Source organism: Daucus carota, chromosome 3, assembly GCF_001625215.2.
Source record: "Daucus carota subsp. sativus chromosome 3, DH1 v3.0, whole genome shotgun sequence".
Taxonomy (NCBI): domain Eukaryota; kingdom Viridiplantae; phylum Streptophyta; class Magnoliopsida; order Apiales; family Apiaceae; genus Daucus; species Daucus carota.
Genome location: NC_030383.2, coordinates 41,266,112 through 41,280,287, shown reverse-complemented (window position 1 = coordinate 41,280,287; position 14,176 = coordinate 41,266,112). Strand labels below are relative to the sequence as shown.

The window sequence follows — 14,176 nt, the reverse complement described above, 5'->3', positions numbered from 1 at the left end:
CGAGCAATAGAATTATCACCAGAGAGAGCTAGGGTTGTGATACCGAGAGAGAAGGTTGTGTTAAGATGATCCAAAACCCAACAAACTATAGGGGTATTTATAGGTGCAGAGAGACTTGTGTGCTACTCTTTCCCATAATTAAATAATCTGAAACAAAATCAGATTAAAACTTTCAAGCAGCTATATTCCATAAATAATTTGAAACAAAATCAGATTCTGAAACTTGCTTCTAATATATCCGAAACTAAAAAAAGCAGTTTTAATTTTTGATATTTTTCATCTGAAAATTTCAGAAAATTAGAAAATTAGAAAAATAAAACGGAGCGATGTGAGAGGCGTCACCTACACACCCCTCGCTCCTCCTTTATATAGAAACAAAATCAAATTAAAACTTTCAAGCTACTATATTCCATAAATAATCTGAAACAAAATCAGATTATATAGAAATAAAATCAAATTAAAACTTTTAAACTACTATATTCCATAAATAATCTGAAACAAAATCAGATTCTGAAACTTGCTTCTAATATATCCGAAACTAAAAAAGGTAATTCTAATTTTTGGTATTTTTCATCTAAAAATTGCAGAAAATTAGAAAAATAGAACGGAGCGATGTGAGATGCGCCACCCACACGCCCCTCGCTTCTCTTTGATATAAGTATATTGATATTGATTTTGTAGAAGTCACACAAATACTGCAAAATTACAATCATATTATATATTTTTCTGCATATGTTTGATTCTAGGAAAATATATTTATTTTCACATGAGAAAAGTTTTTTCTAAACTATTAAATATGAAAAGTGACTCCTATTATTTTGAAAGGAAGCATATTTCAAGCTAAATATTTTCTTGCAAATTCGATGTTCTTACAATAGTCAAATGACGAAAAATATTTCTGTGAAAACTAATTTTCCACGAAAAGGATTTTTCAGAATATACAAAAAAAAATCTGTTTTTAGAAATCATATAATTTCTGGAAAAATATATTTAAAACTGAAATTATTCTCATTAAATTGGAGTGGAATCTCACTACTCCATCTGTCACGCTCATTTCCTTACGTTACTTTTTGACACACTTTTTAAAACTCATTTATAGTATAGTTCTATAACATATTTTTAAAATATATTTTTTCTGAATAAAAGTTTGATATTTAAATTTTTATTAAAAAAAAGATTTTAATATAAAATTATGAAACTATATTTTATAAAAACTTTAAAATCCGTGTCAACGCATAGGTACGGATAAGGAGCATTGTTTACGGTTGTGTAGCTCCAAGCCCACTATTCAGATAAACGGACGGGCCGCAATTACACAGGCTCAGCCTCATCTATGGATCTTCAAAATAGCCCTGGCACTGAAACCCACAACACGACTGTGAATTGTATTTAAGCGCGACTCAATCGTATATATACAATATTTCATTCCCCATTGATCGATCGTTACAACCGAGTAACTTGCAACCCGATTTCGGTTTAAATTTGATACGCGAATTTTCAGATCTCCTGCTCTTTTGTAGTAAAATCACTTTAATTCAGCTGCGATTATATAAATTATATGATTTATATTCATTCTGCGCAATCGAATTGAAGAAATGCAGAGCAGGGGATCGAGTAACCTACTTTCCGGTATGGTTTTCCGATCCCGTATCTCGACTCTCTTGCTCTCTATGTTTGCCACCTTCGCTTCTTTGTACGTCGCTGGCAGGTCATCTCTCTCTCTCTCTCTCTCTCTCTCTGTGTGTGTGTGTGTGTGTGTAATTATGAACACAAATGTTGATGTATACACAAGTGACACACAGTAGAGTTTTAATTTGTTGCTATAATTAGGAACTGTAATTGAGATTGTTTATTTAAGTCTAGAGGTATGGTACGTTGCTCACTTGCTCCTTATTATCATGTTATTTAAATATAATATTTGTGTGTACTATTGATAATATTGGTAAGGAACCCTGGCGATTAAGTGGTTGATTTTGTAAGAGCAGTGTAGTGATATAGTTTTGTTTTGTGTGCACAATTGCCGTTAGTGTTAGTTATTGGATGTTATGCGGCTTACGTCCGCTAGGCAATAGTTTTTAAATTTATCTTTTGTTGCAATAGAGTGTTAGTTAGTTATTGGATGTCATGCGACTTATGTCCGCTAGGCAATGGCTTCTAATTTGTCTTTTGTCGCGATATAGGTTGTGGCAAGATGCGGAAAACAGGGTGTACTTGGCTAAAGAGCTCGACAGAATCACTGGTCAGGTATATGATTGTAAAGGAAAATAAATGTACCATATTATATTCCTAAATAATAGTACAGGTTCCACATTTTACTACTATCCATAATTGTCTAATATCAAATTTTATTGCTTCACTGATAATTTTTGCGTAGGTCTTCCCTAATACAGATTCGAAACAGATTTGAAGCTTGACAAGAATTAGGTATAAAAGTCTGTAATAATTAAGGATAAAGGATATGCTAGGGTGATTCAAGAACCACCCCCAGCTTATGTTAATTTGCAAGGACTATAATCACTTCACTATCTATAGGTTGCACTATTTTTATTTTTTTTTGGTCACAAGATATGTTTACATATAGTTTGCACTAATTTGATTACGTTTAATCCATCAATTAATCACAGAAACCAGTTCCTCTCACGTTCTAGTTCATTTTAGGAGATTATGTAATACATATCTCAAATAGGTATCATAATCCCATGGAAATGAACTTTAAATCCAGGCCATATATAATAATTGTCCTTTGGATTTGAGTAAATAAGCTAATAATCTGAGAATTATAATATCTTGAAACAAAAGCGTAAGTTTCCTACCTCAATAAGCTATTGGTTGGAGGATTATTGATGAGGAATGAAAGTGAAGAATATATATACGTTTATATTTGTGGATTAGTAATATGTATATATAGTTTAAAGATATATAATATATCTTTCTATATATTATATATGTGGGCTAGTAGTTTATAAAATATAGGTTATTGATAATAAGCCCACTTGTTTATGGTCCCTAGTCCAATAGGTTATTCAATTAAGTATTCTATCATTTATATATAGTGATGTAATTCATGCATATTAGCTTAAATTATACAATTTGTCTTGGGAAGAATATTGAATTATTGATTAAATTTATCCTTGGGATATCGTATAATCTTTGCTAAAAATCTTATGTTATCACATAATCTCTGTTTTCGTGCATCAATTGGTGTCAAAGCCAAATTCCTTTAATTACTGTTTATTGACTTTTTTTCACATCGCCGCATTACTGTTCAATCCCATACCAAATAACCACGTGATTCCACCCGCTGCCCTAATCCCCAGTTCTGAAGCCTTACCTACCCAACCCGACCTGCATATAAGAACCCTAATTCCCAAATAATTTGAACCCTTTTTTGTCCGACCTATAGCTTATCTTTACCAAAGCATATCAACATCGTCATCAAGAATACCGAAGAAGAATAAAAAAGAATGAACTAATGAAGGTGAAAGGGGAGAAACAACCAGGATAGTACTGCTGCTGTGGGCTGCCACCAATGACAAAAACCATCTGTACCAGACTTTTTCTTCCCTCCGTAAACATAAGAATTTCTATGATTCAGCCCTTATAGCTCCTGAATTTTGGCATCTCAGCCTTTATAAATTCTAATTGTTGATGCTTCAGTCCCTGAAGTTCAGGAATTTTGCATTTGTGCCATGTTTAGGTACACAAAATCTGAAATCACTAGATTAGAAGATTATATACTTTGTCTTGAGGATGAATGCAATTTCTTGCATTATGAAATTCAAGTTTGTCATCATTAAAACAAGTTATTTGAATATGAGCCTACATTGTGTGAGTTGGATGCATCACACTATGAACTGAAAGAAAGATGAGGAAAAACTTTAAAATTGACTTTGAAAAGAAAAGTTCAGTAGTTAACACCATGAATTGAAAAAGAAAAAGTGATGAGGGAAAACCGTAAAATTGGATTTTTGAAAAGAAAAGGAAAGACGTGCAAAGGAGAGATAAGGAAGGTCTTATGATCAAATATCACTTCTTAGTGAGAGTGATTCAAGTTTTCCTTCTGAGTTTATACTTGTGTTCAGTAAGGCTTCCTTCTGAGGTTTATACTTATGTTCATTTTGAACCGAACATTTTGAAGTTGCTATTAGATTGTGAACTTAGTGCCTGTGCTCTTCTGGAATTATTAAACTTGCAGCTTGAACTTGTTCCACATAGTTTCGAGATTACTTGGTTTGACTCTTTATAGTAACGCATGCTTGTTGGGTGTTGATTACATTTGGTCGCCTCACAATGCGGGGTTATGTTTTGTTTTGCCTATGGATGTTGAACAGAAGTGTTGGATGTATGATTTGAAGGTACAGCATTGTAAGATAACAAGATCTTTATTTTTGAGATTCAAGGAGAAACAATTATGTGCATCTGTCAAACTGTATTGGAGTCTTAGTACCCTAGCTGCAGTTGCGAAGGAAGATCTGACTGAGGAGGTTAAACAAGTTGAGGGTACAGGTCACTAGTGACAATCATGCAGAAGAAATTAGGCCATGACCTGACTGTATTCAAAGTTGTTGAGGTCGATCAACTGGTTGGTGATCATATTGAGTTTATCGTTCCTAAATTCTCAGTGAAACCTCCTTTGCTTCAACTGCTAGCCAGTTTTCGAAGTGATATTTACAGAACCATCATATCTTCTTCGTACCAGTTGAAGCTTGCGAGGTTCTTGCTTTCTTCAAAACTCGTAGTCGTTTTTTCTTAAAACTCTAACAAGGGAAGATTAGGAGAATGACGGGGAATAGAAGCGAAGAATATGTTTTTGTGATTAATTAGTATGGATATATTTATTTTAGAGATGAATAATATAAAGGAGGGCTCAAATGGGAACTAGTATGTTCTTACATTATATTTATATTATTGAACATTTTTTCACTATTTTTTTTAAGTTGCATAAAACATTCTCATAATTACGTTTTTATTTACATAACACATCAATTTATAATGAATAATGTCATGATTTTTATCGAATATAGAACTACTATGTTATGTACACAACATGTACAATGTACATGTGCTGTAATTTGTTTTTTAGATGCATATTTTTTTCTCATTATTGTGTTTTAATTAACTGAACACATGCATTTTGGATAAAAGATACGATAAATTTGCAATTAAAAGTATTCTCTAGAGTTTTTCAATTCCAAATCTATCTTATATGTTATATAAGTGGGGATGGTAGTTCATAAAATATAGGTTTTTAATAATATGCTCGATTGTTTATGGGCCTTAGTTCATTAGGTTAATAATTATGTATTATTTTCTCTTCATGTAATGATGTAAATCCCACATATGGTTTGGGTTATACCGTTTTTCTTGTGCATAATATTGATAGAATTATTCTTTGGATATCATATAAGCTTGTGCTAAAAATTCATGGATCACCACTACCTATGAAAAGATAAATAAGCTCTCTCCTCAACAGTCTTGTTTGATAGACATTAGTTTGATAGATGTTCTTTTTCATGTAAGGATTAAAAAGGTTTTAAAAAGAAAAGCAAATTAACTTATGTTGGAAAGTAAGGGAACAGGCAACAATATATTACATAAAATATTCCTAACTATAATACATGTCTTATATTATTGATACTTTCCTGAATTGCTACAATTGCCTAAATCAGCCCTTTCCTTGTTAATACGATGAAATTGTAATATTAAATAAATGTAATGAAATATATCTCTTGTTTTTAGATTTTCTATTAATTTTTGGAAGTTATTTAATCTTAATGTGACCAGATTATACATAGAATTCAGGAATATAAAAATAAGATCTCACCAAGATATATTGGATTCTCAAATCAAGGTTCAAATTAACAAAATGCCGACTTATTGTCCTTTCTCGCTTGCTTTCACAACTTCATTATATTTCTTCACTTGACAAGTTAATCAAGCTTTATGTATATGATCAGTTGATTGGCTTAAGTGTCTTCCCGGTATGGTAGTTTATCAGATCAGTTTTCAGCTAAATTATACATATACATGGTCAGTACCTCTCCATAGAAAATCCCTGGTCATGATTAGCTGTCAAACAAATGATAGAATGGGGAAAAAAATTAAAAGAAGACCTATGTTAGAGTGCTTCTTTGCTATGCCAAGGAATGTAATTTATATTTTTCAGAATCCACACGAGGGTTGCACTCGTTGTGGGACTTAACCTGAATTCATATATGGATAAATTTGCTTTTTACCCTTATTATTATGTAAAGGATCTACTGATCTAGTAGGTGGGGTAGCTTTTGCTATCTTCGCTTCCAATTTCATTTTGAGGAAGGCATATTTGGTGTTCAGTTATGGGAGACTGTCCATCTCACATATTTCATATAAGCCAAGTGTGTAGTTTTTCAATTGTCTTTGGCTCACGGGATATAGAAACTATGCATTTTTATTCCGCATGCTCTTGACAAATGATATTAGCTCTAACACGTGAACATCTTAATGTCTTTTGTTTAACTGTTTAAGCTGATGATTTCTATCTTCAGGGGCAATCTGCAATATCAGTGGATGATACACTAAAAATTATAGCATGCAGGTAATATAATAATCAATTATCCTTCCTATTATTTATCATGGGTCCTTGAAGTTATGTTTGCAGATTGAACAAGGGTATTGTAATTGTTAGGGAACAACAGAAGAAATTATCGGCCCTTGAGATGGAATTGGCTGCAGCAAGACAAGAGGGTTTTGTATCAAAACATTCACCAGATACAAAAAAGTCTCCCAAAAAACAGCCTTTAGTTGTAATAGGAGTACTCACGAGCTTTGGTCGCAAGAACAATAGAGATGCAATACGCAAGGCATGGATGGCGACTGGTATAGTACTTCCTTTCTGGCCTTTCTAATCTGTTGGCTTCAAAGTAGTATCATTGTAATAGTAACTGGTGTATGGATATTTCTTTGCTTTTGGTAATGGGTTTGGGCACAAAGGATATATATTTTTATATATTAGCTTATAACCCGATGCACGGGATTTTTTTATCATTATATATTTTTTCTTATATATGTTTAAATATTTTAAAATAATTGTAAAACTTTAATCTAGAAAACAAATTATAATTTTTAATAAAATTAAACTAAAATTTTGATAATATATTAGGGTCCGTTTCTATGGCCACAGTTGGATAACTCCTAAAATGAAGCCAACACATATTACACAATTTAAAATAGAAAATGGGTTGTCATGATTAAAATAGAAAATGGATTATCATGGGAGTTCATTTTTTTTAATAAAATTTGTCACTAAAAATCACGGTTTCTTAGAAAAAAATATACGGTTAATTCCTCCTGTTATATTATATCATGGGTCCTGGTTTTTTCTCATCATTTACTATTATGATATTTATCATGGTAGTATCATACTAATTAAAAATGCAAGTCAAAATCACAATCCAAAATGATATCAACCAAGAATGTAAAACTAACCAAATAAATTCTAAGCATGAACAGAAAGTTGTATATAAAATTAAAACATCCTCAATAACACCAACAAACTCAATACAAAAAATATCAAAATCAATTTTATTCATCAAAATCAATTTTATTAATCATAAAACTAAAAATTCCAGAATACTGAGCAGTTGCTGATCATTAGCAGCTTCTATCCAAACTTGGAGTGAGTAGTTGCACTGATGAGCAGTCTCTTACATTAGCAGCTTCTGTCTAGACTCCTTTTCTTAAGGCAATCTCCTTTTTATCCTTAAGAAGACTTTTGGTTTATCCAACTGTACAAGGCAGCTTAACAACTCATTGAATCTAGAAATTAATCGCTTATGTAGATTCATTTTAGAGCAGCTGCAAACCCAGACTATTGTTGTTGCAGGTGCAGCTTTATCGAAGATGGAAGAGGAGAAGGGTATCATTCCACGATTTGTCATTGGGAGAAGGTCTGTGATATATCTTTTGTACTTTCAAGTTTAAATTTATTTCCGAGTTATCATGAGTTCTGGCCATGCCTTAACTGTATTATAAATATTATTTTTCAGTCCTAATCGTGGGGACAGTATGGATCAGGCAATTGACTGGGAAAATAGGCAGAACGGTGACTTCATTATACTTGTATGTTTAATGTTTTACTTGAAAACTCATTATACTTGTATGTAACAACTCATTAAATTATATATGTTGTAAATCTCTATCATTCGGTATCACTTTGGGCAATGTGTACTGAAATTCTGTTATAATGCAATCTGCGTGGTACTTTAATATTAGTGTTGCGCGTTAGCTCAAACAAATATAGTCAGCTTAAATGTTTATTTACTATTAAATGAAAGAACCTACCATGATTTGCTCATGTCTTATGATATATGGAAAGAATGTTATCATAACCACTGGTCTGGTGCATTCATTTTGATGTAACATTTTACTACCAATATTTTAATAGTATAAATAAGTTTATTTACTTTGAAATAAAAGAACTTTCCATCATTTTCTTGTATTTTATGATTAGAGAAGTCATGTTAGTAGACTCTGTTGATAAAGCAACCTAAATTTTCTTTACAGGAAGACCATGTAGAGGCTCTTGAGGAACTGCCGAAGAAAACAAAATCTTTCTTTGCTTTTGCTGCAGAAAAGTGGGAAGCTGATTTCTATGCAAAAGTCAATGACGATGTTTATGTTAATATTGGTGGGTGTGGTTATCTTTTTGCAGTAACTATTTGCATTGTACCTTGTCTATTTAATCTGAAATATGCTTTGAAACACTGGTGCAATTTAAGAAAAGTTGCTTAACTTGTTTGGATCTTTATCTACAAAAAGCTAAAATTGTTATAATTTCATCTAGAAAGGGTCATAGCTTAATTTTCATCACTTCAATTTCAAGATCATATAATTCAGTTCACTCATTCAAAAGTTTTATATGTTAATTTTATTTGTTTCAGATCTCTTGGCCAATGTACTTGCCACACATGTGGACAAGCCTCGTGTATATATTGGATGTATGAAATCTGGTGAAGTTTTCTCGGAAAAGTAAGTTTGCCATATATTAATGTGTTAAGTTCAAATGTGACTCTCGATTATCTTGTTATGCATTCAAAACTTGCTTTTCTGGAATATTTGCAGGAACGAAAAATGGTATGAACCGGATTGGTGGAAATTTGGGGACGGAAAAATGTATGTGATACCGCTTTGATTCTTAGAATTATAATTGCAATTGGTTTGTAGGTTCGCGGGAAATTTATCATGGATAATATAGTAAAGTTTCATCTTACAATAAGAAAGACGGGGATGGGGCGAGAATCCTACTTCTCACATAATTTATAATAATGTAAAACTTATGAAAAATAAAATAAATATTATAGATTTAAATAATAAATTTTATTACATTTAGTAAATACTTGATACAATATCACTAAAAAATATAAAATTAATTGATTCATTTAATTCTCATTTTTTAAGTTAATCTTATTTATACTTATGAATATTTCATGTTATATATATTATTTTTTTAAAGTACAATAATTCATATTTGTTTTAGATATTTTATTTTTTTCCATATTAACAAATAAAAATTTAATTATTATTATCCTAATATATCAAAATTTTAGTAAATTTTGAGGCCCTTTTCAGGGTTGGGGCTGTAAGCGATCGCTTAGTTGGCCTCACTGTTGAGCCGCCCTGTACACAAGTACATAACAGTGGGTTTATTAATAAAACTGGGTTCTTTAAGCACTCGTTAACAATGACTCAAGGAGTTTGCTCGCAATGATGGATCACGGCTAAACATGCTTTGGACCCGGCTTCTTCCAAATCCGAAAGCTTCAGTAGGTTGTTGGTTGTCATCAGCAGAGTCTTGTAAATGTGGAGTGCGAAATCCGTAAGAAGTAGCAGACTAGGGCTTGATAGTACATCTAAAATTAATTAAGATGACGTTAATTTAGATGGGCAAGACATTGAACATCTAAAACTGTACCAAAGAGCTAAGATAATACGCTATATTATATCTCACAGGGAACATGTGATGCAGTGTTGGTCTATCTGTACTTACTCTATAAAATATAGCGTAAGTTCAGATTTTTTGTTTTAGGCAAAAAAACTCAAGTACAAATTAAGATACTTACTTTATATAATATAGCGTATACGCTATATTATATAGTGGAAGTCAGCGAATTTTGTTTCAATCTGACCGTTGATTATCTATTTCGAGGGTCAAAGATGGGTTGGTTGGATAATAAAACATATCCAACTTTGGTTGGTCCTACTCCAGTACAAACTCATTATAGTACAAACATACAAACCATTGATTATGATAATAATATTTAGTGATTAGCAGTTTCTAGCAATCACTAAACTACCAATCACCACCACCGGCGACGACCACCAGAAAATCACCCCCGTCAAACCAAAAATCACCACCGGAAAAATTACCAGCAGAAAACGCTCTGTGATGGTCACAGTGGCAAGAGGTGTAAACAGAGGACTTGTGGAGACGCGATGGTGGGTGTGTAGTGGCAGAAGCGAAGGTTTATGTGGAGGCTGAAGGCGAGGCTGGGTTGCTGCAGGGCGGGGCTTGTTACAGCCGCAACAAAAAAAAGAAGAAAGTCAAGCGTGGAGCTGCAGGGGCGGTGGTGGTTCTGTTCAGGTGGTGGGTGGAGGGTAGATGGCAGTTCGTGGCGGCTGTGGGTTGTAGAGAGAGATAGAGATGGAGATGAGGGATGGAGGGGGGAGGAAGGGAGGCAGAGAGATAGGAGGAAAGAGCAGGGAAGGGAAGGTTGTGGGTTTAGTGATTTTGTTCAAACATTTAGTGATTCTGCTCAAATCAATTAGTGATTGTTTGTACGTTTGTACAATAAGGAGTTTGTATTTGAGCACTTGCCTATACAGGCCCGGCTCAATCAAAGAAGAGGCCATGTGCTAAACTTAAATTTTGGGCCCTTTTATTGAAAAAATTATATATACACTATATAAATAATTTCACAATATAAATTTTGGGCCCTTTTAATCAGAATATTGTGGCTATGTGTGTCTATTTTTGTGAGTGGCTTTTGTTTTTTCCAAAACTAATTTCTATTTTATCTAACATATATAAGCATTCCTGGAGTAATTGGGGGCCCCTGAAAAATTTGGACCCTGTGCAGTTGGGCTGACTGCACAGGTTGATCACCGGCCCTGTGCTTTTATATATATATATATATATTGGAAAGTTCAACGGAGACCAAATTTTTATTGGAGACTCGAAGACCGATTATGAGCATTTAGACAGAAGCAATATAAAGGGTCGAGATTCTTCCTCTATCTTCATTAATATAATTGCACAAACTCATAAATATAAATATACATATTAGTAAACTCTCATATTTATCATCCTAAAACACACACATTAATATCCAATTAAATGCACACTAATAAACATGCTCATAACCATATACAAGAAAAAATTAGTTCATTCTGCAGTTAATCATGCTTGTTCTGCAGTTCTAAGCTACCTTGTTCTGCACCTTTTCATTGTCATATTTTATAGTTGAACACATAATTAAAATAATTAACTTATTCTGCGATTTTCAAAAACAAATAAAACTTATTCATCTACTTGCACCAGTCAAGTAGTCTACATAAAATACCAGCAGTCCACAAAAACTGAAGTAGCGAATGAATAATTGGAAGTCTCGAGCTTCGTATATACCTACATATACAGTATATATACATACAAAACTTGATTCACAGCTCGTATTCGAAGGAGAAGAGGAAGAGAAGATGAGCAGAAGAGAAGAGAAGATGGAATGGAAGCTTACCCCAACAGGGATGAACATAGATGAATGAAAGGAGATAAACGGAGAAGATGAAGGAAGATGGTTGGGGCTTTCTGTTGACTGCAAAATTACATAATAACCCTTCCTGCAACCCCCACAAATCCCCGACCCGGTACGCTGCGATATGCCAGGTAGTGCACCCAGGCGCACCAGCACGGCACCCGGTGCGCAGTGCATCACCAAAGTGACACACCAGTGCTTCAGAGATTATTATATAAATGAATATGGATTAGATTTGGTGGTACAATAAATATCAGATAGTAAGTAATATATAGCAGTATAATAAATATAGGTGGGTTCTTGGGGTCTCTAATTTATATTAGTCTCTATAGAACTTAACCCTACAGATGTAAATATACACAAAAATGGAAATGTGTGGGACTGAGGATATGTAAGGAAACGACATACTGTGGTTATTCTCCGTCTCATAGTTCTATCTCTTTGTTTGTCAATTTCATTTCAGTCCTTCTATACTGATATGCTTGGCCCTATGACACAGACATGTGACCGAAACATTTTTGTAATGTCTAGTATTGTTTGTATTCGATAGGTACTTTCGCCATGCATCTGGTGAGATGTTTCTCATATCCAAAGCATTAGCTAAATTTGTTTCAATTAACAGGTAAGTTTGATATATGTTTATACTGTTTACGTGTGTTGTTTACCTCTAAGTACCTGATAAATTAATTACTATTTGTGTTGGCAGATCCATTCTTCGCACTTATGCACATGATGATATTAGCACTGGATCTTGGTTCATTGGTCTTGATGTCAAACACATTGATGAGCGAAAGTTTTGCTGCTCATCTTGGTCATCAGGTCACCTTTTTCTCTCACATACATATTCACAAATAATATGCACAGAAACACATACAATTAACGCTCTCACACAGAGAGCTAACATAGGTAATCTTACATAGGTATCATCTTCTATTCGGAACACTTAGGTTGTGTTCTCTTGGATGGAATGGAATGGAGAGAGAATGGAATGAATTTTGTACTCTAACATGGTGTTGATTAGAAAGAATGTTTTTAATTTTCATTCCTTCAATCATTCCATTCATACTATTTTAACTACAATTCTAACCACATGTTTTAGAAGGAATGCTCATTCCATTTCTACATCATGTTTCCTTACAATCTTCATCACAAGAAATTTAAATCCATTCATATTTAGTCATTGTTATCTCATACCTTCTTCTTTCTCCATAAAACTTTTATATAATTTTTCATTCCATTCTCCCCTCATTCCATTCCATCCAAGTGAACACAGCCTTAGATTTTTCCCATCAGAGTATATAGAAGGCTTGAAGCTAGGCCCGACAATTTAACACGTAACACACTAACACGAAACGAAACGGCACGAAAGAAGAGGGATATGAGTTTTGATTTTTGATACACGAAACACGAAAGTACACGAACACGATAGATTTCGTGTCGGATATGGGTTTTCATTTTGGGTACACGAAAGTACACGAAATATTTACATAATTTTTATTATATATATGTTATAATATATTATATAAATAATTGTGTAATATATATATATATATATATTTATATGTATACATAAATAAAACTATTTTTTGATTAAAATTTTATTAATATTTTCATATATAATATACATGAAAAGTACACGAAAAATACACGAAACGTTTCGGATTGGATACGGGTTTCAAATTAGGTACACGAAATCAATAACGGGCGGATATGAGTTTCACCTTCGAGCACACAAAACATAAAAATACACGAAATAAAACGATTGCCACCTCTACTTGAAGCTCATTTACCGTGTTTATATCATTCCTATTAATTTGACATGATTGTATATTTGTCTTTCAGGAGCTATATGTGCAGGAGTATGATTGGATTTGTTTAAACTATATAGATATCTACATATTGGACGGCTTAATGGACAGGGATTTTGGACTTGTGTGAGCTTCCGCTTCAGCAAATGGCCAGTACTAAGCAAGAGCTAGATTTTTATTTTTTTTTAAAAGTTTAATTTAAGATGACTATATACACCTTTCAGAATATAGAATTAAATTGAAATGTTTTTAGAAAAGGAAATCGAGATGTTTTTTCATCATTGTTTGTTCATCTTAATTTTTGGAAATAGCTTGCTGAGTACTGCCCCCATAGTTCACATATTTTATTACCTGCTTCATTCCAAATGCGCGTGAAAAGGTGTTATTGAGTTGTATATGTTGTGTTTTTCTCAACTCGATTCTTAGTGTAGTGGAGTATGATGCACGTATATATATGTACTTGACGAACCAGAAAGTGAACCAAATTGCATTTGATGTATTCATTATAATAGGGTTGGCAGGGTCCGCAAAATAACTACTTTGGTTCCTGCAATTTCTGTTAAGGATAATAAGGATGAT

General features: G+C 33.0%; 1 protein-coding gene across 1 annotated transcript; it reads left to right on the top strand.

Moving 5' to 3' along the window:
- The first annotated feature begins 1,374 nt into the window (after window positions 1-1,374).
- Window positions 1,375-13,930, top strand: LOC108210706 (hydroxyproline O-galactosyltransferase HPGT1). Its single transcript, XM_017382097.2, has 12 exons — window positions 1,375-1,708; window positions 2,181-2,244; window positions 6,528-6,577; window positions 6,668-6,858; window positions 7,865-7,928; window positions 8,028-8,100; window positions 8,545-8,668; window positions 8,922-9,009; window positions 9,103-9,153; window positions 12,340-12,411; window positions 12,496-12,608; window positions 13,632-13,930. The coding sequence occupies exons 1-12, from the start codon at window positions 1,596-1,598 to the stop codon at window positions 13,652-13,654; spliced, it is 1,026 nt and encodes a 341-aa protein (XP_017237586.1). The 5' UTR covers window positions 1,375-1,595; the 3' UTR covers window positions 13,655-13,930.
- The last annotated feature ends 246 nt before the right edge of the window (window positions 13,931-14,176 follow it).